At 45.2% G+C, this 27,794-nt stretch overlaps 1 protein-coding gene across 1 annotated transcript in view; it reads right to left on the reverse strand.

The window, feature by feature from the left end:
* EXT1 (exostosin glycosyltransferase 1) overlaps positions 1-26,866 on the reverse strand; it is a 283,918-nt gene extending 257,052 nt beyond the window's left edge. Inside the window, exon 1 of the mRNA XM_072774302.1 lies at positions 25,518-26,866. Coding sequence (XP_072630403.1) covers positions 25,518-26,479 — 962 coding nt within the window. The 5' untranslated portion in view covers positions 26,480-26,866. The remainder of the gene's footprint in view (positions 1-25,517) is intronic.
* Positions 26,867-27,794: the final 928 nt, after the last annotated feature.

Here is a 27,794-nt window from a genome sequence, read left to right on the forward strand (position 1 = left end):
GCCGGAGAAGCCCTCCTATCACTAATGTATTAACAATCTCCTACCCTGTCCCCGGGGGGGTTGCAACTGCTCCATTTTCTCCTCTTTCAACCCAATCCCTACAGTACTTGCCTTCCTCTTAACACCATCACAAAAGCTGAGAACAAAACAAAATATTACAGGATCTGAGCCAGGCATTACTTAAGGTGGATTACATTACGACTTTTAACTTCTGGGGGAGGGGGCTGGAGTTCTCGTAAAAGGAGTGTGATTAATAGCATAAAAATGATAGAGGGCTGCAACCACTATCGTGCAGACAAGAAATGTTAATTTTCAGTTATTTTAAACCCATAACATCATCCAGTCCATTACAGAGAACTGACGGCTGCATATGACCTCAGACTAAGGCAAGTGGATGGTTTTTCTCACCCTAAGATAACACATCAGGCCAAAAATAGCCAAATGTCTTAAAAATAGTAGATGTCTTAACTAAGGCCCTGCTGTGTCCAGGGGTGTGTCTATTTCCAAACATCCACATCATGCACCATAACACAACGCATGAAGGATAATTCTCACGTAGTAAGTCTCGCCATCGTCCTAAGAAGCATTATTACTCGCACCTGGGGGCAAAATGTGTTTCCAAAACTGGACACCAAGAGAGCATCTTAAGATTACAACTAGAAACCTTCTGACAACATTATTCAGAAAGTTCCACATTTATTTTCCTATAAGATCCATTTGCTCTTTTTCAGACTCATGCAAATAAAGCTCTCCAGAAATGAAGCCATTATAAAGTGCCAGTGAGCTCCACTATCCTAAAACAAGGATATTTTATCAGATGCCCGCAGTTTCTTTTAGCAAGAAAAGGATGGGCCAATTTAAGAAAACATAGGGTGCCAGTGTTCTCTACAACAACAAAAAAGTTCTGAACGCAGGTAATGTGACCCAAAACACCACTTCTGGCTAAAAGTCATTACATACTGAGTCGACCACATTTTTTAAAAATCCAACTTCAGGTAACTTTGTCACAAGTCACCCTTTTCCCTACCACCAATGATGTCTTTGCTGGTCTTCCCAACCTCCTTTCCGTTTCCCTCACTCACTCTTACATTCTTCAATGCACAAATGAATGAATCTACAGAACAGTCCTCTCTACAATTAAAAGGCACTTATGGAGAACACTGTGCTATTTAAAACCCTCCATCAGGTCCCTGCTGCTCCTATTAGCCGTTAAGGATACATCCTCTTATACTGTGGTCAATCACCCAAAGGTCACGGTAAGTGTTGAATGATCCTGGGTGTCAAAGCCAGCCTGGCCTTAATCCACATTCTGAACATAAAGAATTCAAGAACTAAATCCCAGTATCATTAGACAGATAGGTCATCTGCCTATTCATCTGCCTATGCCGTAGCTGATACCTCAACACCAGTCTTCCGAACCTAGACAGGTTTAACTGGCTCCGGAATGCCACGCTCACACTGGTGTCCTCATTGCCCAGCTCAACAGAGGTTTTCTAAACTCAGGAATCAAGCATTAGCTTTTGCTCAATGGGTCTCAAGAAGAAAAGGGTGAAAGAGAACACCATCACAACCAAGCCTGCTTATTCCAAGCTGAAACTTTATGCCTGACCTACCAATCCCATTAAGGTGGACCCTGAGGAATATACCCATTAGTTTGAGGAAGAAATTGAAGAAATAGACAAATGACTGGTCTTAACACCCAAGCTGTCCCAGGCAAACTAAATGGGGGAGAGTCAAGATCACTGACTGGGACCTTCACAAGAACGCGGACCAAGGCTCCCTTGGCAATTAACTGTAGAGCTTACAGAGTAAAGATGCAACACCTCTTTGGAGCTAGAATAAATCACACTCGTGGAAGTTCTAGATGCTACCTCTTCTGTTGTAAGCCCTCTCGTGAGAATTACGACAGAGCACAGTCTCTGTTTCCTGCGATGGTCTGAATGTTTGTGTCCAATTCCCACTCCCCACCCCCCTCCCCTCCCCCATTCATATGCTGAAACCTAAGCCCCAAGATGATGGAATTAGGAAGTGGGGACCTCTGGGAGCTGATGAAAGCATGAGAGCAGAACTTTGCTGAATGGGGTCAGTGCCTTAATAAAAGAGGTTTCCCCTTCTACTATGTGAGGACACGGGGAGAAGTGAGCAGCCTGCAGCCCAAAAGCAGCCCTTCACCAGAACCCAATTGTGCTGGCACCCGAACCTGGACGGCCAGCCTCCACAACTGTGAGAAACTCACTTCTGGTGTTTAGAAGCCACTGGTCTGTGGCATTTTGTTATAGCAGCCAGAACAGACTAAGACACTACCACAGTACCTGTCACAATGCATCTTGCTCAGGGCTGGGTGTGTGCACGTGTACTTCCCTCACTGCAGTGCAGGCTCGAAGAGGGTGAGGACGAGACCATTCAGCAGCTCAACAACCTAGCAAGAAACTGAGCCAGACATGTGACCGGATTCAGTCATTGTCGGGCATGCCGGACAGAGCATCAGGGTGGCTGGTGAGACCTTCAAGACACATGCCCAGGGCCCAGCTCCTCAAGATGCTGAGTCTATACTCATCAGTTTTGAAAAGTCCCCAGATGACTCTGAAACACAGCCCATGGTGGAGCCCATGGTATTAGGTAAGTGCCCAGGTTCCAGAGCCCAATCTGAGTGGAGGACAAATGCCAGCTCTGCCTCTTACTCTTTGAGTGACTCCAGCAAGTCATCTAACAAGTCTGAGTTCCACTGTCCAAATCCATAAAATGGGAGACGTGGAGCTTTTGCAAGAGAGGACAGAGGGCGTGCACAGCACCTCCCTGATACACAGTTGGTGCTTTAATAGACGTCAGGCACTCAGGCAGGGGAAACCCATATTGCCTCCCAGTAGCTGGCAATCGAAAGGCCCTGGGAGCAGACTTTATTGCTAAAGGGGCGTGGATGTTTCAGTTGTTGAGCATTAAGTATCCTGGCTAACACTCCTCGTGCAAAGCTATTGTTAACAAATTGGTGAGGAGTTAGGACAAAATGTTTATAAAGAGTATTTTCAACCTACATATTTCAGTTAACAAAACAAAACATGGATGTCAAGTTTATACAGCGAGAAGACAAGGATGCCGAGACTATTAAAATAGCCTACTTGCTAAAGGCTTGGTGACTGTTCTCTATCCCATGACAACAATGGGAAGGAGGGTGAGGAAAAGGAGTACCACTTTCAGGGCTGTGACACCACTGCATACTGCCATTGTGTTACTGAAGTCATGTACCCTAGCTTAACCACCACAGGCAATATTTTGGTGTCATTAAAAGCCTCATCAGAAACTGAGTGTTTTCTTGAGACTTATGGTATTGAATGGGTTTTTCCTTTCTATTATTTTTTCTTGGTAGTCTAACGTGAGAACTTACTACATTCACAGCCTAGTGGAAGACAGCGCTATTTTTTACAGAAGTCGCTGGGGAAAAATAATTCACTTAATAGACATTCCACTTTACTGAAAACTTTAATGGAATGCATCTATTATATAATTGGGAAATAAGAGCCAAATGTTCACGTACATTCACCTATCCTATATTACATGTGTGTGAGAGAGAATGATTTCACTTAGACAAAAAAGCAGTGTTTCCACTTAAATAAAATGGACCTTCTTTTGGTTGTTGCAGAGCATTAAAAAAGGTAAGCTTTATCCATTCTGCATTTTCACAGCCAACAAATCTTGTGTCACCGTGTATCCTCCCCGATAATCTATTTTAAAGGAACATTTCAAGCACCAGAAAAATAAAAGAATAATACCCCTTAGATGAATCTGACTTGTAAATAAGGAGAGCTATTAAGTGCTTAGTGTTTTTGGTCTTTCTATCATAAACACTATAAATAATCTCAGAATATACAGCTCATCTGGCTCTACCCAGGAAGGCTACATTTTTTAGCAAGGAACAGCACAATATCTGGCAAATTCTCTGGCACCCAACCCTCATCTCTTGAAAAACATAAAATAAAATAAAAGGTGGGAGGAGGTTGCCAATCAAATAAAATAGAGTCCGAGAACTTAAGCACTCTTGTATAACAGAGATTACCTGTCACTTATGTGGCTAGCTGTAGTTATCAACTGCTTAAAATTTTATGAAAGCACACCACCGAATTTTTTTCACACCACCAGTACTCTTATGGAGTTGGGAGTCTCTTTAGATAAACCATTTTAGGAGCAAGGGTACAGAAATAATCCATCCTGAAAATGCCTTCTATTCTAAGCACCTGGCACAAAGCTATTGTGTCCAGTGATTTCATATTATGGCTGTCCACACATTAAGGAAACGCTTTGAATCCTAAGGACTAATTGCACGTCCACAGACTTCCTCTTTCTACAGTGCTTTTTAATCGGGCACTTTAAATTGCCAAGTATATTCAAAAATGGTATTTCAAATAAAGCATACAAAGTGACTACTGATCTAGAATTGGAATATGCAGCCTCCCTTTGGATGAGGAATTGATGCTCTTATTTTAAGCTATTCATTCTCCAATAGATGACAACATGAAGGGAGAAATCAAGGAGCTATGTCTATTTAATTCAGCGTGCATTCATAATAATACGAGTGTCTCAGTGTGATTCCAATGCAAAAGGATAATATAAAAAAGGGCGAGAAATCTAAAATTAGAAATCACTACTCAAACTGGATGTAAATATTACATATATGTACTTCCACTTCCTGTAAGCAATTAGTATACTAGACAAAATGGGATAATTACGTAGGGGCTTAATTTTGTGTTAGACTCTGTTATTTCTGAAGCCTCCCTTCTCCAGTAAAACTCTGTGCTTTGATTCAAAAGAAAAGGGTCGATATCACATACGAGACTCTGCAACATCACACAACCACATAAAACTGTCATTGTGAAATACTGCGCTGCATGATTTTGTTACTGCTTCTTTTATTCTTGCAGCAATGGACACACAACCTCAGAGGATGAATTTGCCACTTCAAGGCTCGTGCCTGGTGCTGGATAGAAACAATAAAAACAGTCTTGGGAACAGGAGCCCCCAGGGATGTAGACACTGCCATCTAATCTGATAGCAAATCCACCTCTGAATTAATAATTTTTATATTTCCCACATTCTGATTCTTTTTTTCCTCAGATGAGAGGACTCCACCATTCCTAGAAAGTAGCCCAACCCTGAAATTAAATCTAGTGCTACAAAACCAGATTTCTCTCATCAGATACTCATATACTTAAGCTAACATCTTAGCTTCAGATTATAAGCACACATTTCAAAATAATTAGCAGACACTGGCAGAGGTCTTTAACCAAAGATCAGAATACCTACAAACTTTATAAAAACATATGCAGAAATTTGGTGTGTACTTTTTCAAAAGGATTTAGAATCCACAGAGTGGTCTGAGACCTAAAAAATTCAATATGGGGCTACGAAATTATTTAAGTATGGGGAAAAATCAGAATTAAAGCTATACCGATTGAACAGAAAACAGAACCTTCCTTTAACATAATGTGTGTAGGAGAAATGTGATGACAAACTCTTATCATGCACACTATAACAGAAAAAAAAACATTTGTTTAATAAAAGATGAGTTGAATTCACACATGTAATCGGGACGCTTTTGTTGTTAAAGAGAGTCTTTATCATATGAGTAGAATTTAAAAACTTGGTAGAAACAAGCCCATTCTCAGGCTTATAAAACAAGCCTTTACAGATAATTATGTTTTATTACTCTTCATTTTATGGGGATTGTGTTCTACAAAACAAATACCAGATGCCTATTTGTTTTATTCATTTCAGGAGGAAAAAAATCCTACAAGTACCTCTGCGAATAGAACTGCTTTTAATTAAACACAATGCACAATGAACACATAAAAATTAATACTGTTTGAAGCCAGCAGGTAGAGAGTAAATGCATCGAACACAATTGTGGAATACCCCTTCTCCTACCCCTTCTCCTGCTGAGCTGAGAAAGAGGACATTCCCAGGCCTATTACTTTGGAGTGAAATCAGCAAGGATACTCAAAGGAGGTCATTCACAGACTGGTTTGGGGGAAAATGAAGGCCAGTGTTCATGGAAATATGAAACCTGGAGGTGAGAAAAAAAAAAAAATCTGCCCATCTTCACAGCATCCATATTGAACCAGAGCCTACATTGGCCCTCCTTTATGAATCAGTCTGGTCCACCCTGAGCCCTTTGGGTACAGCTGTTGAGATGGAATGAACCAGGTTCATTTCTGCTACATGAGAAAAATGCAAAGTGATTTCTGGCATGGTTCTTTCTGGATGGTGATCTCTGGCAGAGTTGATCTGCAAGCACTCACTACAGAAGGACATGTCAGACTGTTCTCTGGTGAATACAGCCAGGCTTAAAAAAAAAAAAGCAGGAGGAGACACAGTTTTAGTCACACTAAAATCCGGCAGCTTCTTCCTGTCTGGATTATTCTTGCAGCGATGGACACACAACCTCAGAAATAAATCCTATCTGTTCAACCCAGTTCTAATCCGAAAAGGAAAATTCAGCACCCAGGATTTTAGCCCCCCAATGAGGAAAATGTGGTGTCCTTCTTTTACTTCTCTCCCTCTTTGCTTTTGTTTTCTTGTTGGCTTTTGATGAAATCTGAGTGAGATCCACTCTCAGCCCCAATGCTGGACTCAATCTCGCCCAGCCGGTCCTGACCTGCACGCACTAGAGCCAAGAGAGACCACGGACAGATGCTTGGAAAGCACTATGTGAAGTAATGTGAAACAGCTTGCAATTGTATCCGGCTACCACCTTTCCACAAGGAATATGGACAAATCTTTTCCCAATCACGCTTACTGAAGGGGTCATGCCCCAGCTTCCACCCCTGTGATTCGAATCTCAGAGTCATCCTGATTGGGGCACAGCTTCTAATTCTTCCTCTACAGGAGACTATTAGGGTCTCTTGGTTAACTAGAAAAAAATACACTGTATATGATTTTTACGTTTAAAAAAGCAATTAAAATCCTAAGTTGTTTTTAGCCCTTAAAATTGATTTTTAAACAAGTATGGAAAACTGAGAAATCAAAGCATTTAAACTAGTTACCCCTCCAAAAAAAAACCTCATTCTGCTAAAAAAAAAAAAACAAAACCAGAAACTTGGGCTACCCCTCATTCTGACCAAAAAATTGGGGGTGAATATATAGGAACACAGACTATGATCAGTAGTCAAATCCATTTTACACTCTATTATAATCCAATCAAAGGGCTGTTTTCCAACAGAATATCTTCAGCTGTTAAAAGTGAGAGATCTGGGATCCCTGGGTGGCGCAGCGGTTTGGCGCCTACCTTTGGCCCAGGTCATGGTCCTGGATACCCAGGATCGAGTCCCACGTCTGGCTCCCGGTGCATGGAGCCTGCTTCTCCCTCTGCCTATGTCTCTGCCTCTCTCTCTCTCTCTCTGTGTGACTATCATAGATAAATAAATATTAAATAAATAAATAATAAATAAATAAAAGTGAGAGATCTATATGTATGGACCTGGAATTATGCTTAATACACAAGTAATTAAAATGAGAAATTAGGAAAGAGAATTATATATATAAATATTAAGGTAGCAAATGGGGGACATATTATAGGTACATTTCACTTTCTGTAATGTTTGAACTTTGAACAATGCTCAAGTATTACTTCCACAACCTGCAATCTGAATTTTAAAAGAAATGTTTTGTTTTGTTTTTCCAAAACATCACCAGATAGTGGTTTATGCTGTAACCCTTGGGGAGGCTCAGTCTTCAAAGTTAAATGTAAAATTGAGTTTCCAAGATGAGAATTCTTAGGGTAGAACAGCTTGACATGAATGGCAGGAGGGTAAGGAAAAGCCAAGGGGCAGGAAGAAAGTGTGTGTGCACACGCACATGTGTTTGTACATGCACTTGGGCACGCATATGAGCTCAAATCCTCACAGGAGGGAGGAAGAGTTTGTTATGAAAATAAAAGTAACAAAAAGGAAGAAGCACGACATAGGTGGGGTGACTCTGGCTGGGGGGAGGGATCTCAGAAGAGCCACAAGGTGCTTCTGATGGCTCCCTGATAACAGCCAGAGAGTACCTAAGGGAAGAGAGGAGTGGTAAAAAAAAAATCCATCGTTGTGAGTGGTGGTGGGAGATGCCAGGTGCTGCTCTTTAGAAAAGTGTCAACTGAAGGTCTGTAAAAAAGAATGAAGTGGCCTAGATGTGAACCATGGAAACTCAAGCCAGCTTGTAGGAAGCCATGTCCCTGGTGGAGGATGCCACAGAATTGCATTTCTGTGCCTCTAGGTCAGGTTTATGCTACGGAATTAGAGTCCAGGAAAAATGATCGCACTGCAAGTGGTTGGCTGAGCATGGCATGCTGGTGTACCGTTCGTTCATCAGGAGACAGCAGGACTGCAGCTCTGTTCCCAACAGCACGGTTGGTCCCCTCCTTGGCAGGGGGCAGTCAAAGCACTGAGGAATGAACGGATGGATGGTCCTTCCATTGTGGATTTGCCTGGATGCACCACAATTCTCCGCAATGACTTCACTCTCTCAGCCAGCTCCCCCAAAGGCAGCAAGCTTTGAAGCAACAGCAACTATACTTGGCCAAGAACGAGGCCCATCCTAGACAATACAATGTGTGGTTCAAGCTCCGTAAAGTAGGCTTTTAGGGATACAACGATTGGGAACCTATTCATAGCTAAAATGACAAAGACACGGGTTATTTCAAAGCTGCAAATTATTATGTGATGGTGAATCTTGAATTTCACTCCTACTAGACTGAAACTCAAGGTGGGAGGTGGAAAGGACACATTCTTCTAAACATATTTTCCTACTAGACATCCCCTGTGGGTTGTTGATTCCAAACAAAATTAAAGAATTCGAGTAAGTCAGTTCCAGATCTTTTATTCTGCACTAACAGGCCACCAAGATCCAAAGACACTCAATTTACAAGTATTTCTTGAGGATCTACCACATGATCAGCACTGTGCTGATGCCAGGGAAACAGATTAAAAAGAAATACACACCATCTCTGTTTCCCTGGAGCTGACATTCAGGATGATGACCTGATTTATATCTGACTACTACAAACTTATGACTTACAATGGACTTACCAATTTGAGTCCAAGTAGAATATCAAGTGTGAAATATCCCAACTTTGTGATTAAAAGCTATTTGGAGGCAAATAAATGGTAGAGAGAAAGAGCCTACCGGATGCATTTCTCCATCAAGAATGGAGGTGATCCTTTTTTTTTTTTTTTGGTCTGGCCCTCTTGATTTGTGTTTGTAAAAAGTAAATGCTAAAGAAAATTTTAAAAGAAGATGAAGAACTCCAGAATATATAGTCTTTCTTCCATCCATCTTGGTTCAGTAATTTCTAGACTTAAAGAAAGTCTTTGAAGCTCATCAAATAAAATACAATGACATTTACTAGGCACTGTCAAGCAAACTGGTGCTGTAGGGGGTGAACTCTAGGGTAGAGAGGAGAATGAGCCAGCTTTACCCCATAAGGTATATAAAACTTGAGAGATAAAAATTAAGTAATTAGGGGCATCTGCATGGCTCAGTCAGTTAAGCAGCCAACTCTAGATTTCAGCTCAGGTCATGATCTCAGGGTCCTGGGATCGAGCCCCGTGTCAGGCTCCCTGAAAAGTGAGGAGTCTGCTTCTCCTTCTCCCTCTGCCCTTCCCCTATTTGTACTCTCTCTTTCTGTCAAAAATAAATAAATAAAATCTTTAAAAAAAATTTTTTTAACACAACTAAGTAATAATACTGCAAAGGAGGATGACCTAAGGTTTAAAACTGCCCCAGTCCAAGTTCTAGAATTTCTCCAGGCCCTGTCATGACAAGACAGAAGAACCCCCAAAGCCTGCCTGCCCGACCCCTAAAATTACATAGGGTGAGAGAGTGAGAGTGAGGGGAGAAAAGCTTCCGAGAGTCCCTCCAATGATCTTCTCACCTGCCCTGTGTGGACAGAGAAACGCTTAATCGAGCCTTCTGCTGATGAGGCTGGTGATAACCAGGGAAAGCCCTGGACTGAAGGGCAGGCCAAAGAGCCTGCTGATTTATGCTCTGTTATCTGAAAAATCACTAGACCATTTTTATACCCCCAAGGGGAACTCAAATGACAGCCTTCAAATGATAGGTCTTACACCAGTTCCTGCTTAGGCGCGAGGTGACAAAGCGCCCAAGCCACGGTACCTGGGAATTCTAAAACCAAGTGTTTCAGACTTTGAGACATGTCAAAAAAATCCAATTAATTCACCTCATCTAATTAAATGAGCTAATTGGAAATACAATACAGTATTTTTATTTTTTTTAATCTCTCTGCTACCTGAATCTACAAGTCAGTTTACTGGGAGAAAGAAAGGCAATTTTTATTTTATGGAGAAGAGATAAGATGACACCAGGACAAGGAAAAGGGGTACCAAAAAGGTAGCATTTTTTAAAATAGCACCTCAATTCTTGGCAGAAAATAATATCCAACACCTGACGCAGGAATGTTTCCAGGAAAAAAAAAATTGGATTTTTGAATATTTATTCCATATGCAAATACAGGCCTATGGTCACCACTGTGCATAAAATATATGCCTGTTCTTTGTCCAGGACTAAAACAATATCAAATTGGGGTTGAGGGCAGGAAGGTTTCGCTTTACTTATACTTAGTGAACCATTCCATTCGCCAGAATCCTTTTTTCAAAAGCTGCTGTCAGAGACCTCTCTGTGATTCTGTGATTTTCGACAAGAATATAATACCATTCTAATACGTTTGTTTTTTCGTTTGTTTTGATATGATGAAGTTCTGAGGGACAGGATTTCACCCATAGCATATTCCAATCATAGCAAGGACTGCTACCGTGTGGAATCCAGTAGGAATCAGATCACATCTGGATTTGGTGGCAAAAATGGTATTATGGAAGTGCTCTTATGATGTGTTTGTGCATCACTGCAGCTGTGTCCCCTGGGGGAAAGGATGAAAATGCAAGTTACACCATGTCTGAACCCTCGCAGATCTTCAAAACACAGGCTACAGTTTCCTCCCTAACATTCACCTGGACTGCCCTTAGAAGTTTATCATCAAGGATAGGCACTGCTGCTTCTGGTAATGCCATCCTAAAGGAAAAGTCATCAATTGTTAATAGCCATGCAAATTGTGAGAAGTAGAAAGTTATCCATCGCTATTGCTTCCTGACTTGCTAAGTACCCCATCATGATGGAATCACTCCTTTGGCTACTTGAATTGCTGGAGAAGAAAAACTAGTTTTATCTTCTCCAGCTCACACAGGTTCATCTCAGAAAGTCATTTCAGGTGATCTCGCTGGCACATCTGCCACTGTTTTAATGCATTTTCAAAAGGCAGGGACAAAAAGACCCATGTGATTGCTCAGCTTCACAGAACTGGTGGAAAACAGAATACTTTGGTAAAGGAAAAAGAATTTTTTTAAAGACACAAAGTCAGATTAATGCGTCGGACTCTTGGTTGAACACCTTCCCAGAAATGAAAATCTACTGTATGCTGGCAACAATTACAACAGGTGGCTGGAATCCTGGGCACTTGCCAAACCACCTTGAGCATCTCTATGACTGACAAGCTACTGTATCATATGGCACACTGCAATTATAATGAGCTGTAAATAGGGCAAATAAAAGAAATGAAAACAACGACACACAAATGCTAAGTCTGAGATGATACAAGTCTGATGTGTCTTAATGGATCAGATTAATGACAATGGTTAACGGCGGTTATTGATGGAACGCTTACCATGTACCAAGCACCATTCTGAGCACATTATGTATAATGTAACTCATATCCTCATAGGAACAACACTATGAGGTGGGAATTATTACTATTCCCATTTTACCAGGGAAAAAACGGAAGCAGAGAAGAAAGTCACCCAAGGTTTCATAGTGACAGAGCCAACCATTTGGAAGTCAAATGGTTGACTATTACTATTACTAGTACTAGTACTCTCCAGAGCCTTCTTGAATAATCTGCATGTGATACTTGGCTGGAGGTCAAGAAATGTATCTTCCATTCTTGATTCTGTCACAACTGGCTACATGGCCTTGGGCAAATTGCCCAACTTCCCTGGATCTCTATTTCCTTATCTATGTAATGCAAGAGTTACGCTGAATCTTTAAGGTCATTTCCATGATCTTACTGTTCTGCCCTCCAGACAAAACTATCTGAGATACCATGACTAAACACCAAGCTCGTGTCTTCAGACAAACATGTGACAAACACACAGACAAACGTACGTGCACAGGAGTCGCAATCAGCCATGACCTCCTATGTCTCTGTGAAGGAAAACCAGATGAGGGAAACAGGTTCAAGGAGACTGAAACAGTCACCAATATCCCCCACAGAATATCTGCTTTGTACTGTGGATTTAAGGATGCTCGTTTCTTAGCTTACTTTCATAGAAACTTAGGATTTATTCTGATAACCTTATTTACAAGAGTCAAGACATGGAAACAACCTATGTGTCCACTGACACATCAATGGATACAGAAAATGCGGTATGGATATACAATGGAATATTATTTGGCCTCAAAAAAAAAAGAAGAAAATCCTGCCATTTGCAACAACTTAGAAGGACCTTGGGAGCATTATGCTAAGTAAAAGAAGTGAGACAGAGAAAGACAAATATTACGTGATCTCACTTATATGTGGAATCTAGAAAAAAACCAAACATAGATACAGAGAACAGATTGGTGGTCAGCAAAGACAGTGGGTGGGGGATGGGCAAAATGGGCAATCTAAAGGCAAAAACTTCCAGTTATAAGACAAATACGTCCTGAGGATGCAATATATAGCATGTTTGACTGTCATTAATGATACTGTATTGTATACTGAAAAGCTGCTAAGAAAGATCCTAAAAATTCTCATCACAAGAAAAAAATTGCTATACATCAAATCATTAAGCTATATACCTAAAATGAATACAGTGTTAAATGTCAATTACACCTCAATTTTAAAAAGAATCTGTTCTGATATTTAATCCTGTTGGCCTCTTTTATCCCACTTAGGTTACTTCTTACACATGGCTAAATCTAAAGTAAGTATAGGGAAATACTACTCTGTCTTTTAACTATACTAAACATTGAGGTACTGAAATTTTATCTTAACATTAAATACTGTTCATTTAAAAAAAACATGTAATATAACTCTACAACCTAAATACAGAAAATATTCCACATTTCGACTCTTTGAATCAATAAAAGATTGCCCTACATTTACAGGTTTGCAACATTATACTTGCGTACTTAAAAATGCAGTTACCATGAAAGGTGTTGCTTAAAGGTAGCTTTTTTAACGCAGTGTGAATTTTAAAGGAGCACGTAGGATATAAGAAATGGTGTTTTCAAGAAAAAAATTATTCTCTGCCTCTCAGTAAAGCAAAAGCATTTCAGTATCAGATTCCCCGTGATTAGATTTTCAGATTGGCTTATATATACAGACCTAGAAATAATTTTGGAGAATGACCTCATCGAGAGCTTTGTAAAAATATATAACATAATTCATATTTAATCAAGTGCCGTAATGATTGCCACCAAATCTGAATCAATTTTTAAAACCTATTAGAAATAATTGTGAAATACTGCATCCTCCATTTTATCCATATACCTTGAGCACTTGTACTCGCTCTCCCCTGGATGAGCTAACACAAACAAACCAGGAGATTTTAAACACAGGAAATGGAGGCCAGTGAGAGAAACAATCATACACCTTTCCTTTGCTTTTTTTCCCCCTCTGCTCTTTAATTAAATGATAAATCTCAGTATGAATTCATTAGGAGCCTGATAGCTCAATTAAGCACTATGTTATTACATACTCTGGGGCAATGCTTCAATAGCGGTTAACAGAATTTGGATGTAACCTGAGCAAAAAAATGCATGCCAAAAGTTATATTCCACCGACCAGCTGGGAGAAAAATTGCAAGGAAGGAGGGGCAGAAAGTCCCAATATCTATAGACTGTTAAAATTAAATAATAGAAAGGTCATAATGGTTTCTCCTATAGCAATCAACTTTTTGAGTTCATATTATGCAGCAAACTCCCTCAGTTCATTTTAATTTGGTTTTACTGAGTGCTTGCTTCGGCAGCACACATACTAAAATTTAGTTTCACTGATACTCTTACCCAACAGAACAGAGAAAGAAAGGAAAAGAAAGGAAAAAAAGAAAAGAAAGAGGAGAGGAGAGGAGAGGAGAGGAGAGGAGAGGAGAGGAGAGGAGAGGAGAGGAGAGGAGAGGAGAGGAGAGGAGAGGGAAGGAAGAAAAATATTTTTAAAAAAACTAAAGAAAAAAATACCCTAGGGGTTACAGAGTCTATTGGAAGAAAATGAAAATGAAAGGGACACCTGGCTGGCTTATTTGGCCAAGCATGAGACTCTTAATCTCCAGATCGTGAGTTCAAGCCCCACGTGGGACATTAGAGATTACTTAAAATATTGTTTTCTAAAAATTAGAAAAGAAAAAAAAAAAAACCTCTAGGTTGAATCAGCAAATGATCCAATGAACCCAGAGGACACATGGGAGACCTGTGCTGTAAACCAGAGCATTTCAGCTAGAGAATCGGTACTTTGAATAAATGGTACTTTGAATACAAGGTCAGCAGTGGTAACATTGCCATTAGTTAAGTAAATAGAAGTTGTTTTCATGTATCCAACACTGAGTGCCTGGTATGGGTGGGTCAGGCCTGGTGCCCAGCTACGAAGATACAAGGGCCACAGAGCGCAACATCACCTTCCCAACAAGGCTTTCCTTCCCCTCCATATTTAACACTCAAAAACCCTTCCTCACCCCTACTCTCACAGTGCCCCCAAAACCCGGGTGAGCTTTTTAAAAACCTGGAACTTCACCCCGGAGAGTCGCCTGGCCACAGGTAGGGTCCAAGCCCCATTTCCAGAAACTCCCCAGGCTGAGATCCACAGCCGTTACCCCTTTCCATGCGCTGCTTTTCTTCGCAGCATCTAGCACCTTCTAATATACGCCATCGCTGGTAGGTATCAGCCTCTGGCCAGCAGACAGATGGTGAGCATCTAGAGGGCAGGGATGTTCTGTTCACTGCTGAATCCCCACTGCCTGCACACAGTAGGTGCTCAGTACCTATCTGTTGAGGAAATTAACGAAAAGTCAACACTAATCCTGCCATGGGGCCTGTACAATCTACTAACAAAAAAGAAAAATAAAGAGTTAAAAGAATATAAAACCAGAGCTGCAGCCAAGTATTAGATGTTCTATTTGAACACATTATTGGGGGGATCTGACCAACACTGAGGCATCAGGAAGTAACTCTTGAAGAAGAAAAATGGAGCAGGGGGATAGTTTTCCAAGAAAGACAGAAGAGGGTATGTAGGGAGACGAAGGAGGAGGAGTGGTCTCTGCCACGGGGCTGGGGATGGCCAGGTACGCAGACTGCAACACCTGTACCTTGATGATCACGTGAACGAACTGTCAAGAAGCCTCCAGGCCAGGTTCAGCTAGGGTGGTGGCACGGTGACATTTGTCAGTGGTGCTACGATGATTTCCACCAATCTGACAAGGTGCTAGACCATATGTAGGAAGTGTGACATCCATTTTATACCTCCACCCACTGGTTCCATCCTGGGCACCCCTAGGAGGGTGGAAGAGGCAAAGCAAGCTGAGGTTCTCTGCTCCAACATGCCCGCCAGGACAAGCACCAGACTTGATGCCCCTCCCCTCTCCAGGGCACCTTCCTTCCCCAATCTCCAACCTCTAGGTACGAGACCTGGGGAGGGGCAAGCTGGCCAGCACCAGCCCAGGGCCACTCTCTCACCTGAGCCCACAGCCCAAGTCATCCTGGGTATCAGTCAATCAAGAGTAGCTACCGTCACAGGCCCACACCGCAATACCAGGAAACTTTTCATTTCTCATAACTTTAAAGTACTGATATGTGTCATAAAACCCAAGAAATCTGAGTTAGCAACAAACACCAGAAATCCAATGCTAACTCGGAGGACGACCCATGTATCTAGGGCCCTTGGAGAACTGGCTGGGCTTGGTAGACAAGCATTCAAATGGAGAACTTACTCTTTGGAGTAATATTTTTGTTTTAACCATCAGGGTTAAAGAAGTTCTAAAATGCATTACTTGTTCCTCTACTTTCTTTAACAAAGGACAGTGTACACAAATGATGGCTCACGGTCAACACTGCACTGTGGTGTATGTAGTTCATCAAATATTTACAGGAGCTCTGCTCAGTGACAGGCACGGCACTAGGTGGTGGGGCTTGCAGGCACACTCCTCAAGAGTCTTTAGGACACACTCCCGGGCCCTGGGCCAGCTGTTCTCAAATTGCAGTGCTTCTTTACTTCTTCTGGGCATTACATTTGATAATTTCCTGGCCTACTTCCTCACATTCAGGTTGCCAGCTGTCCCTTCTTCCTAGATCTGTCTGCAAGAATCCCTCTCGTTTTAAAACGTACTGCCTCTAACCTACTGTGGGCTGGGAAAGGAGATCACCGAACTGGTCAGAACTGTCCCTCTACAGTAAGATTAAATAAATACTAGGGGAGAAGTCCAAGTGATGCTCAGTCAACGACCCTATGGTTCGTGAGTGTGTGGATGACTTCCATTCCAGCTGTGCAGGACAGGTCACGTAAGGAAGAAGGGAGGTTCAGCAGCGAGAGGGGCCCAGCTCATAACCCCGCTCTGTGCTCTCAGGCAAGTCACTTATAAAGATCCTCTGCATCTAAAATACGTTATTTTAGACAAAAAAACATAAAGGCTGAAGAAGATACTGCCCATTACCAGGTACCCACTCTCAAGAAATATTAGCTGCTACTGCTATTATCATCATCATCAACTGGGCTCAAATATGTCATGCCAACAGGATATGGCTTCAACAGTGCCTGCCACAGCCAACTTCCCCTAACCACAGTCCCCTGTTCCAGGAAACAACTTCAGGCTGGTTCTTTGCAAAAGGATGGCCAATTAAATCACGAGTGGCAATGTGGCAGGGCAGTCTTTTAACTGATGAGATCACCACCATACCCCAGATGTGGCCTCATGTGAATGGCTCTCCCTAGAAGGAGAAACGATGAACAGTAAAGCCAATCAGACCACCTTCCTCCTGGGCCCGGGTAGAGTTTCCAGAAAAGCCCGGGCAGTAGCTGGCACACACACACAGGGGCAGTGGTGCTAGCCAAGGGAGATAGGAAGGCCCCGATGGGAAGACAGGTATTGTGCTGAGTTCTGAGAACCTACTGGAGCAGTTCCAGATCGGCGTCTGTTCCACGTCCCCTCAAATAAATCCAGTGACTTAAAGTGGCCTGGGTACTCTTCTGCTTTTTGGGAACTTCAGGCCTGCCGAAAGAGCCCAGGGAGGCTACTGAGGAACTGAGCTCCATAGGACAAGTGCCTCCAAATGTCACCCTCAACCACACAAGTCCACCGCAAAAAAAAAAAAAAAAAGAAAAAAAGAAAAAAAAAAAAAAAAGTCACCTGCATTCATTGAGCAGCCAGCCAGGGAACCTGGAGGATATGAGGTCAAGGAAGTGCCTGACTGCCCCAGAGACCACCCTCTCCTGCCCAGGCCACCTGCCTGCTCCAGCGGGAGGGCCGCAGGGAGCTCTTTCCACAGCCCACGGACACAAGAGCTGTGCTTCCAGGGCATCAATCACAATTTCCCGGGGATTAGGCACCAAGGAAGAGAGGAACAGAGTTATTTCTGTGGCTTAGTTAAGAAGAGCCATGTTATGAAACTAAGCAAACCACTGTGGTTGATTAGAAAAGGGCAGGAAGCCGGTTCTTAATAATACCACCACCCTGCAGAACGCATTAGCATTTACAAGGAATGTGCATCCCCTCGGCCTCACCGGCACCCCTCCAGGACCCCTCCAGGACAGGTCAGGATCTCCACTCGCAGGTGTGGAAACTGAGGCAGGGGTCAGGCACCCCGTCCAGGAATCTGTGGGGGTCACTTCCTTCCTCGGTCTGGGCTCACAGGCTGCCTTCTAAAGGTTCTCCAAGAAGACCAGAGGGCACACACAACAAGGATGGTAACCCCACGCCTCGCATTACTGCTGAAAGCAATGAGATGCAACACAAGCCCTGAATGTAACAAGACCATAAACTGTCGGTTGGCTTTTGATTTTGGTCTCATTTTGTGTCTTTCTTTTTTTTTTAAGATTTTATTTATTCACGAGAGACACACAGAGAGAGGCAGAGACACAGGCAGAGGGAGAAGCAGGCTCCCTGCAGGGAGCCCCAAGCAGGACTCGATCCCAGGACCCTGGATCACGCCACCCAGGCGTCCCTCAGTCTCAGTTTTTCAATCACTTAGAAGAGTGGTCTCATTGGCACTTAGAGTCCAGACTTTAACTGGATGCCCAGGGGAGAGACTTGCCCCAACTCACCCCCGTGCGCCACGAGTCAACAACCCCAGGGAACAGAGCCGGGGCTGTGCTGAGCCGCTGGCCGAGGGCCGGCACCCAGCAGGGCAGGCTGCGGGTCCCAAGGCCCAGGCAAGGTCGCACAGTGAGGAGCCAAGGCAGAGGGGGCCTGCTTGCTAAGGGATCCCGGAGGTTCTCGGCTCAGGCAAAAACAAAACTTCAAAGGGAAGAGAAGCTGTGGGAGCTTCAAAGACCCCCTGCAGGACCAATTAACACCTACAAATGTTTATCTAAGCAGTCTTTAATGATGGCTACTTCACCAAACGGGTGCTGAGCCTCACCTCAAAAATAGCTGTTCCTCTCAAAAAGATGGGGTTGGGTAGGTGCAGGGTGGGGGGGGAAGGAGGGGTTCTGTGTTGTTCTCCAAGAGACCTGACCATGAAAAAGACAACTGCTCCATACTCAAGTGATAATCATCACAGACTTACTTATGATAAAAACACTAAAAAACTCTTATATAATAGAAATGAAAAACAATAAACAACAAATCTCTTAAAACGCAAATGTTTAAATAAACTATCGTATGAGCTAGGAGTTAGTAAAAAAAAACCATGTAGCCATTAAAATCCTATTTCAATATTTTATTTTTTTTAAATCCTAGTTTAATATTTTAATAGGATTTTCCTATTTAGCAGGAGTGGAAAATGTTCTTGGGTAATGTTGAGAAAAAAAGCAACATGCAAAAATACCTCTGAAGTCTGACCGCAAACCCGATAGACTAGAATGGTGAGAGGGGTCAAGTGTGTGGTGTTCACTACTGCAGCCCCAGCTCCAATGCCCGTGAGTCTGGCACAAACAACGCACTTAAGGAAAATGTGTTGAATGCATTATTTACTTACTATTAATTAAATGATAATTATCATATCTCTACGAGGTACTTGGATCCACAGAGATAGAATGATATAATCATAAAGGCATATATGTATAACAGGCCGATGACACCGAAGCTCAATCATAGTGGTTAGTCCTTATAATGGGGAGCTCTTATCAAGGAGGTTAGAGAAAAAAATTATTTTTTAACATGTATACCTTCTCTATTTCCCCCCAATTTGCCACAAAGGCACTGTCTGTATAGCTTTTATAATTTTCTAAGCACTCTTCTTCTTTAGGGAGCTTGAGGACCTGGGAGCAGTGGTGTGAGGTGTTCCAGAAACCTGGGCCATTCTGTCAGAAATGGAAACTTCCACTGGGTCTCCCATTCCTACCGGAACATGCTGTTCACCTCCTTCCCCAGGGCAACAGCCACTCCTGTCTCATCTGTCTCGCAGTTCACCTGCAACCAGAGCGGGACACCCTGCACACTATGGGTGAGGGCAAAGGTCACACAGTCCTCCTCCTTCCTTTTCTTAGGAGAGCTCTGAGAGAGACTTAAAAGCAGAATCTGCATAGACAAAGTTATGATGGGAAGAGGTGAAGGAGTTCAATGCTTAAATGTCAAAATTAAGAGCCACCTAGGTGATATAACTGTGAGATCAATTTTTTTCCTTGGGAAGCATATTTAAAAAAGGAGTGGAAAAAAAGATATGATATACAAACACCTGAATGACACTAAACTCACTAATAAATAACATCAGAACAGGTGGAGACTTCATTAGATTCTTTAAGGCAGTAACATTGTGTGGAGGGGAAAAAGAACCAAAGTGGGAATCCAAGGTCCCCAGTTATGACACCATTATTTATTATTCACCAGGTTTGCGACTCTGGGCTCCTTTAAGCTCTTAGGCCCGCACCTGAATCTGTAAAATGGGGACTTAACCCACCTCACACTGTTGTCGAAAGGCTGAAAGGAGCTAATAAAGGTGAATTCCAGTAACAGGTGCTCAACAGATCTTCCAGTGTTGAGGGAGGGCCTGGTTAGTCAAAGAATTTGGTCACAAGTGGAAGAGCTTCTAAATAAAAGCAATATCACTGAGCTCATGGAAACGTGAGCCCACTGTTCACATTTGAACATGGAACATGCTCAGGAGACCGCAGAGGTCAGTGATCACTTGGCCTGACCTGCTTCCCTCTGGTGGCAGCAGGCCCTGGTGAGAACAAGAGAACTGGAACCAAAACACTTAGGCCTGTGGCCTCGGGTCAGCCACTTACAAAGCTGTGCCTCAGTAAACCAACCAACTCCCCACAGCTGATCTCAGTGTACACACCTGTAAAATGGCCTCGCAGGACACCGTGCAACGTGGTTGGAGCAAAGCAGCCAAGAAGCCAGAATGAATCAAGTGCAACCTTTGGTGTGATATTAGCATACTCGAGGTCATTTTCTCACAGTGTTCTGGGGAGGCAGAGCTACAGGCCTCGGACAGGCCAAAGACAACAATCGCCCCCTCTGCAAGTCTGTGCTAGCTAAAGTCACTGGCACACTCAGGAGAACCAAAGGTGGCCTTCCCTCAGGAGGGCCTGTCCAAGCCACTCGCTGTATGACACAATCCTGCAGGCTCCTGGTGTGGGTCAGATTCTACTCTAAACCGAGGTGGTTGTTGAACTGGACTCAAGCAATTCGTAAATGTCCCCCAGAGGTAACACACAGCACGCCTACCTCTATTTGGAGGATTCCTTGTAAATGAGGCTCCCAGGTCCTCTCCAGAAAACAAGCTCAGGTGGAGGTTAAGGGTAGCAGAGAGACCTAGAACCTTGGTGCAAAAAGACACCCTTGCCAATTTCATAATTTTGCATAATGTTCCCTATCTTTATTTTTAAACTGTGCTTGTATGGTTTATTTTAGAAATGTTTTTGTGCTATCATACAACTCTGGGGGGAGAGGCACTCGTATTTTAAAAACCTAAGAAGCACAATTTCCGCCTTTCATTTTAGAGGAGGAAAACATTCACCTAAGGTTCACGGCTGGATCATGAACTTGCTCCAGGGGTCTGTTAATATAGTTTGGGATGATGAGAAATAAACAAGTAATCATTTAAAATGATTACTTGTGCACATTTTCTTTTCCTATGAACACATCTGTATTCACCTTATCATTCGGTGAATTCATACTCTATTCCCTCAATCCCTTGAGGCCAAATTGAAAGGTCCAAAAACCTTCTACTTTGGCGAAACAGCTTCAGGGACCTACACCTTAGTTAGCAGAAGGTAAGCCCTAGAGCCAGAATTTGAAAGTCTAAGGATGCGGCTGTGTATCAACTCTTAAAATTCTATGACAAATGGTACACGTATGGGGGTTTAGGGGTGATTATTTTTTCCTTCAAAGTTTGTCCAAGGTCTTCATCAGCTCCCCAAAGGTTTCCAAGAGAAATCCCCTAAGAAAGAGCATCAGTAAGGATCTCCCAGCAGCTGGAAAGCTTTCAAGTGTATCTGTAATTGAAAATGGAACACTGTATGTCAAGGGGGAAAATTCAGAAGGCCTGCATTCAAGGGCTGGCTACCCACCCACCCACCCCCACCCCCACCAACAACCAGTTTTGTTTTTTTTTTTCCACCTTAAGCAAATCCCTTAGACATTCTATCCTTCCATTTCCACATCTGTAAAATGAGGATACTGGAAGCTGAATGATCACTTAGCTCCAGGACCCTTAAAAATACCAAGATTGTGAGTTACAGCTTCAGCAAACACAGGAAAAGATAGCAAAAAGGCCTGCACAAAATCCTGCCTATTCCCAGAAGAGCTGCTTAAAATATTCACCGCTGCTTTCCTTGGAGGGGTCAAAGATAGAAGCCACCTCTCATTTCCTTCTCTTTCTTCCATTTCAGAAAGCCAAATTTGAAGCTTCACAATAATGCCCTTTGAAGGGATTTGAACTATGAAGTTCATGCAAAAAAACCATAGTTTTCTAAGGGTGCATAAGAAGCTCAAAGGAATAAAACAGAATTTCTCTAAAGCCTCACTACAAATCATGTAATCACTGCAGCAACTTATTTTAGCCAGTATCACCTACATCTGTTAATATATGTAACTGGTGAAAATTAATTATGGGTGTCGTGAAAATGGATGTTTTAATATAATCCTGGAAGTCTGGCTCAAAAATATTGCTGTTACAAGAGAAAAGCTCATTCTGTGCAGGTCCTTGATACTTTCATTAATGAACGTCTGATTTTCACAAAAGTGCAGATGAGCTGCAAGTCCTCAACCACTTAGCACTATTTCTTCGCCATCACATAAGGCTAGGTTCCACAAAGAGCAACTATTTCTTTTTTTAAGTTGGTACACTTCTGCAGTATCCTTACAAGGCCATGACACCATAAATTTTCAATCTAATTATCAGACCTCAGAAGTCCAGGGCAAACTTCTATGTAGGCTGCTGGTGGCAGCAAATTAAACTGAAGATGTTCCACAGGCACCTGCTAATGAAGAAGACAAGTGGAGGAAAACTGATCGCGTCTTTATAAGCCATTTCCAAATGAAAGCGTCCAGCGCCCCTGAAGTACCCGCAAACCCATTCCACAGAAGGATAAGCTGACACCCGAGGTAATAAATCAAAAGTCACACTATGGGTCAAGTATGAGAAGTCAGACTTACATGACTTGTATAGACCTAACCTCAATATCACTTCCTTCTCTAAGACCCTGGAGAGAGATCAGCAGTGGGCTGGAGCTCTGCATCTCACATATGCCAGACTGACTTACAGAACACAACAGGGCGTGAAGGGGTTGCTGCTGGTTTCCAGCACAGCGCACGGTGACTCGCTGGGCATGAGCACTGTCACTGTGTTTCCGAGCTCAGTCTTCATCGTCATGTGTTTCGAAATTCAAAAGTCAACAGCAAAAAAGCAATAATGTTTGCAAGCACTATATCTCCATGATCAAGGGTTCTGATAACCCAATGAGAGGAAGGAGGTAAAACTCCAGGAAGACCAGGCTAATGGGCATGAACGTTCCACAGCACTGTCCCGTCCTACTGAACAAGGTTAGAGCTGAAAAGTGTGCAAAGGGGGACCGTGAAAAACATCCAGGAGGGACTCTGCTAAAGAAATCCCTGCTCGGAAGAAAGAGCAAACTTGCTTTCCTGACAAAAATGCCACGTTTCAGATGAGCCCCAATCCTGAGGGCCTGACTCCTTGTGGTCTTTAAACACACACCCAAAACAAGAGTACGGGTGTCAGATTTCCTGGCCCCCATCCCAAAGAGGTCAAAAATTAGTTAGATTTAATTGGCAAAAATTAGAGGTTCTATGAAACCAGCTCCTCCTCCTTTCACTGCCAAGCTCTAGCAAATGCTTCGGCAGAGAATACAGAGATGAAATATTTATCTGGGGAAGGAGGAGGTAAAAAAAAAAAAAAAAAAAAAAGACGATTGTTTTATTGGATGGAGGCGCGTTTCCCGAATAGATGTATAATTGCCCAATTCCCTAAGCTCAGAACTCAGCTCCAGCTCCTTTGGGAGAATGAGGACCACCGGAAACCTTCCACAAAATTCGGGTGAGACTGCTTTAGAAGACACGGAAAGGTTAGACTTCATCTCGAGTTACTCCAGCATAAGCCAGACAAAGAAATTCCTGAAAGGCTATAAGCATTTTTTTTTCCTACGGGCACCCACAGGAACAGGGCAATGTAAATGTCGTGTAAACAAAGCAGTTTATTTACTGACCGCAATTTGTGTCTCTTGTGAGAAAATTTTAATCCACTGCAAATGAACCCAGCATTCACACCTAACTGCCCCCGAAGAAGAGTAAAATACAGATTATTCACGACTGAGCCCAGCCTCGGGTCTTCCTGCGCTGGGAAGGCAAGAGGTGTGGGGGCTGGGGAAGCCGAGCGCCTGAGCCCCGCTGCTCTAGTGTCTATGATCGAGTACAGGAGGACTTTAATTTCCCTTCCAGTCCCTCCCACAGAGGCCTGAGTGTCTGAGGAAATCCACGGACAACAATCAAACCTTTCATTTTCAGGGCTGCCTTCCCCACCACGGCCCTCCCTGTGCCAATCAGGTTTGCGAAGCGTCTCCCCTATTCTGCATTTCATGAATCAATTGCAAAATCTGCCAACCTCTGCCAGTTCCTCTTGTACTCAGCTGCGAGGTTCCCCTTCCTTCCCTGGGCAGCACAAGGCTGCTCTGCTTCTTAACTGGCGTAACGTGGAAATGCACCGTAGGAGCTCACTAACTCTTTCACAGCCAGACAGAAGTTGAGGGTCTGGGGCTCCGACCCCAGCCACTCGGAAACCGACCCGCCCGAGCTCAGGCTAAGGCGGATTTGTGGCAGCCGGCTTTGACCCCAAATCCCGGGAGTCGGTTACTGTCCCTGGAAGGAAAAGGAAGAGAAAGAGAGGCTACAAAGTATCCGACTCGGTTACTTAGCAACTGGACAAAACTAGCCTCACTACGGAGGGTAAGGAGGCATCTCCAGCCCATTCAGAGAGTAACAGTCTCCGATTTACATGCAAATGATAAAGACAAAAGGGAAAGGAAAATCTAAATTAGCAACTGGAGTTTACAGCCAGAGGGGCTGAGGCCCAGATTTTAAAAACAGCTTCTCCCTAGGAAGGAGATAGGATACAAACGTGCAAACACACGTACACGAATGAATGAATGAATGAATGAATGAATGAATGATCACAGGCCCGCATCAGCTTGAGGTCTCCCTTCGCAAAAGTCAGTGCCACGGAGGGTAGGGAGAAGACAGGCACAGGAAAGTTTAGCAGCTTAAATTAAAGCACTTGCACCGCTAACATAAATTGAAGGCGTTCGGGAACGGACGATCGGAGCCTGGGGAATTCCCGGGAAAGCAGGACCCCCGCTCCTGAGAAGGGCAAAGAAAGCATCAACCTTGGGGGGAAGGTCTGCGCGCGGCGGTGGGTGGACTCAGAGCCCCCTCGGGGGTCCCCGGACCTCCTCGCAGACACCCTGCCGCACCCGCTGGTGAAGCACAGCTCCCAAACTTGGATCGAGGCCACACCTTTCACAGACACACATGGCCCTGCAGGGTTTCCAAGCAAGAGAGAGACACTGTCGCCTACTTGGCCCGGGAAAGTGCTCCGGGCTTCTCCGCCGGCCCGAGCAGCTCAACCTCTCGGCCCCCAGCTCCCAGCCGCCTGCCTGACTGAGCCAGGCTGCTGGGTCCCAGGCCCCCGGGGGCAGGAGGGAAGAGGCCAGAGGGCCCCTGTGCCCCACCCCCACCCCACCCCACCCCACCCCACCCCAACCTCACACCTGGCTGAGGTGGGCAGGGCCCGGGGCTGACCGGCAGCAGCGGCCTGAAGGCCGAGCCACTTACTTCTCATACTCGGTGTTGTCTCTGTCACAGCGAGAATCCTTGTGCTTTTGCCAGTCTTTGCCATGCTTGCAGGTGGTGAGAAGCACCACGTCCTCTCCGTTATGGACGTGATATAAGGCATTCCTGGTGTCTGACCCTATCCCTGTCAGGTACCTCTTCCCCTTGAATACCAGCATATACTTCCTGAGAGGAGGGATGGTGTTAAACTTCAAAAACCCCCTCTCCCCTCCTGTCCTGGGATGATCCTTAGAAAAGAGGGGAATGGAAACATCAAAGTTGGGTCGGAAGTTTTCAGTACTGATGCTGGCTTTGGCCAGCATCGCCTGGCCGATGTCAAACCCCACGTCCTCGGTGTAGTCAGGCCAGGTGCCGGAATATAAATTAAAAATTAAATGATTCCTACCATTGTTCCACAAGTGGAGACTCTGCACTTTGGATCTCAGATTGTGCACATACTGAGGTGACAACTGGTCTCTGTCTAAAGTATCCAGACTCAGGACAAAGAGGCACGCCTGGCTGGGGTCCGAGGTGTAGAACCTGGAGCCCTCGATGGCCGCTAGAATGTTTTGGTAACTTTCGGCGATTTTCTCCCCTTTTTGCTGCGGGTACACGTAGACTTTGAAGCCGTTTTTCTTGCAAAGGGTGAAATCGAAGCAGGACTCCATGCGGCACTTCTTGCCTTTGTAGATGCTCGAGTTGGCGTCTCGCTTCTGCCGGGGGGAGGCGTGCACGCTGGAATCCTCGTTTTCCAACTGATCCCCAGGGACGAAGGGGCGCAGGGCGTCCGGGAAGCGGGGCCAGAAGCGATCCGGGCTCGGGTGGTGCAAGCCATTCCGACCGCTGAGCTCCTCTCTCCGGCTGTGGCTCCTCGATGCCCTAAACTGCAAGCCTCCGAAGTAAAACAAAAGGGCGAGACAAGAGCCAGCTGAGAGCAGGATGAAATAGCGTTTTTTGGCCTGCATGTGTCCTGCCTGGGTCAAGAGGGTCGTCAATAAACGCGAGGATCAGCCAAGTTTCCCAATCAACACTTTCAGCTCCAGTCCGCCATCTTCCCGCCTGTGAAGACTTCAAACTCTCCGCTCCCACCTCCTCTGGATGCCTTTCCCCAAGCCGTGGACTGATCCAGCGCATGTGGGCGATTTCTTCAACTTTCTCCCCTTCGGTCTCTCATCTTTGGCTTGCACAATGGACGCGAGGGAGCGGGGCCGGGGATCCCTCACCCGGGGCGGCCGGGCGGGCAGCGGGCTGTAATTTTCTTGCATGCAACAAGACGGAGGAAAAGAAAGGGGGGGGGGGGGAAGGGGAAAGAAAGAAAGAAAGAAAGAAAGGCAGAAAAAAAAAAAAAAAAAAAAAGGCTGCCGATGCCCAATCAATGGCGAGGCGAAGCGGTCCCCTCGCCCTCGCCCTCGCCCTCGCCTCCGCGGGCTCCCCTCGGCGGCTTGCAAAACGAGCCCCGGGAAAGCAACTTCACCGGCTCCTCCTCCTCCGCGCTCCCGTGCAGAGCGCTCGGGGCGCGCCAAGTCCGCCGGCCGCTGCCCGGCTTCGGCCGCTAGTGCCTCCTGCAGCTGGGGCGCCGTAACCTCACGAATCCCTGCATGTCTCTCCGCCCGCTCCCGCAGCGGCTCCGGCGCTCCGGCGGGGTCTCGGGCTGCTGCTGCGCTCGCGGGGCCGGCCCCGGGACGCGCGGCGGCGGCGGCGGCCCGGCTGCAGGAGGCGGAGGCGGCGGCGGCGGCGGCGGCGGCGGCGGCGGCGGCGGCGGCGGCGCGTCCTCCCCGCGGGCAGAGCCGGCCCCGAGCGGCGCTTCGCAGGCCCCCGCGCGATCGCCGCCGACCGCCGCGTTCGGTCGCCGAGTGTTACCCGGTTCTGAATGTTACACTTACACATTCCATTCCCGACACGACAGCGCTGACCTCATCCATCCACGCAGCCCGCGCTGCCATTGGCTGAGCGTCACGTCCGGGGGGGGCGGTGCTTCCGCTGCGCCCATTCATAACCCCCGGCCGCGGGCCCAGGCGCCGGCGCGGGGGCGCGGGGGGCGCGGGGGGCGCGGGGCGCGGGGCGCGGGCGGGCGGAGCGCGGGGCGCGGGGCGCGGGGAGCCGGGGCGGGCGGGGACCCGGACCCGGACCCGGGCCCGGGCCGCCTGCCGCCTGCCGCCTGCCGCCGCGCCGGGAGCCAGAGGCGAGGGCTCCCAGGGCAACCCCGGCTCCGCGGCCGCCGCCGTGCGCGGGCTCCCCGGGAGGGCGGCGCGGACCACGGACCGCACACCCCGAGCCGGC

The sequence above is a fragment of the Canis lupus genome, chromosome 14, assembly GCF_048164855.1.
Source record: "Canis lupus baileyi chromosome 14, mCanLup2.hap1, whole genome shotgun sequence".
Lineage (NCBI taxonomy): Eukaryota > Metazoa > Chordata > Mammalia > Carnivora > Canidae > Canis > Canis lupus.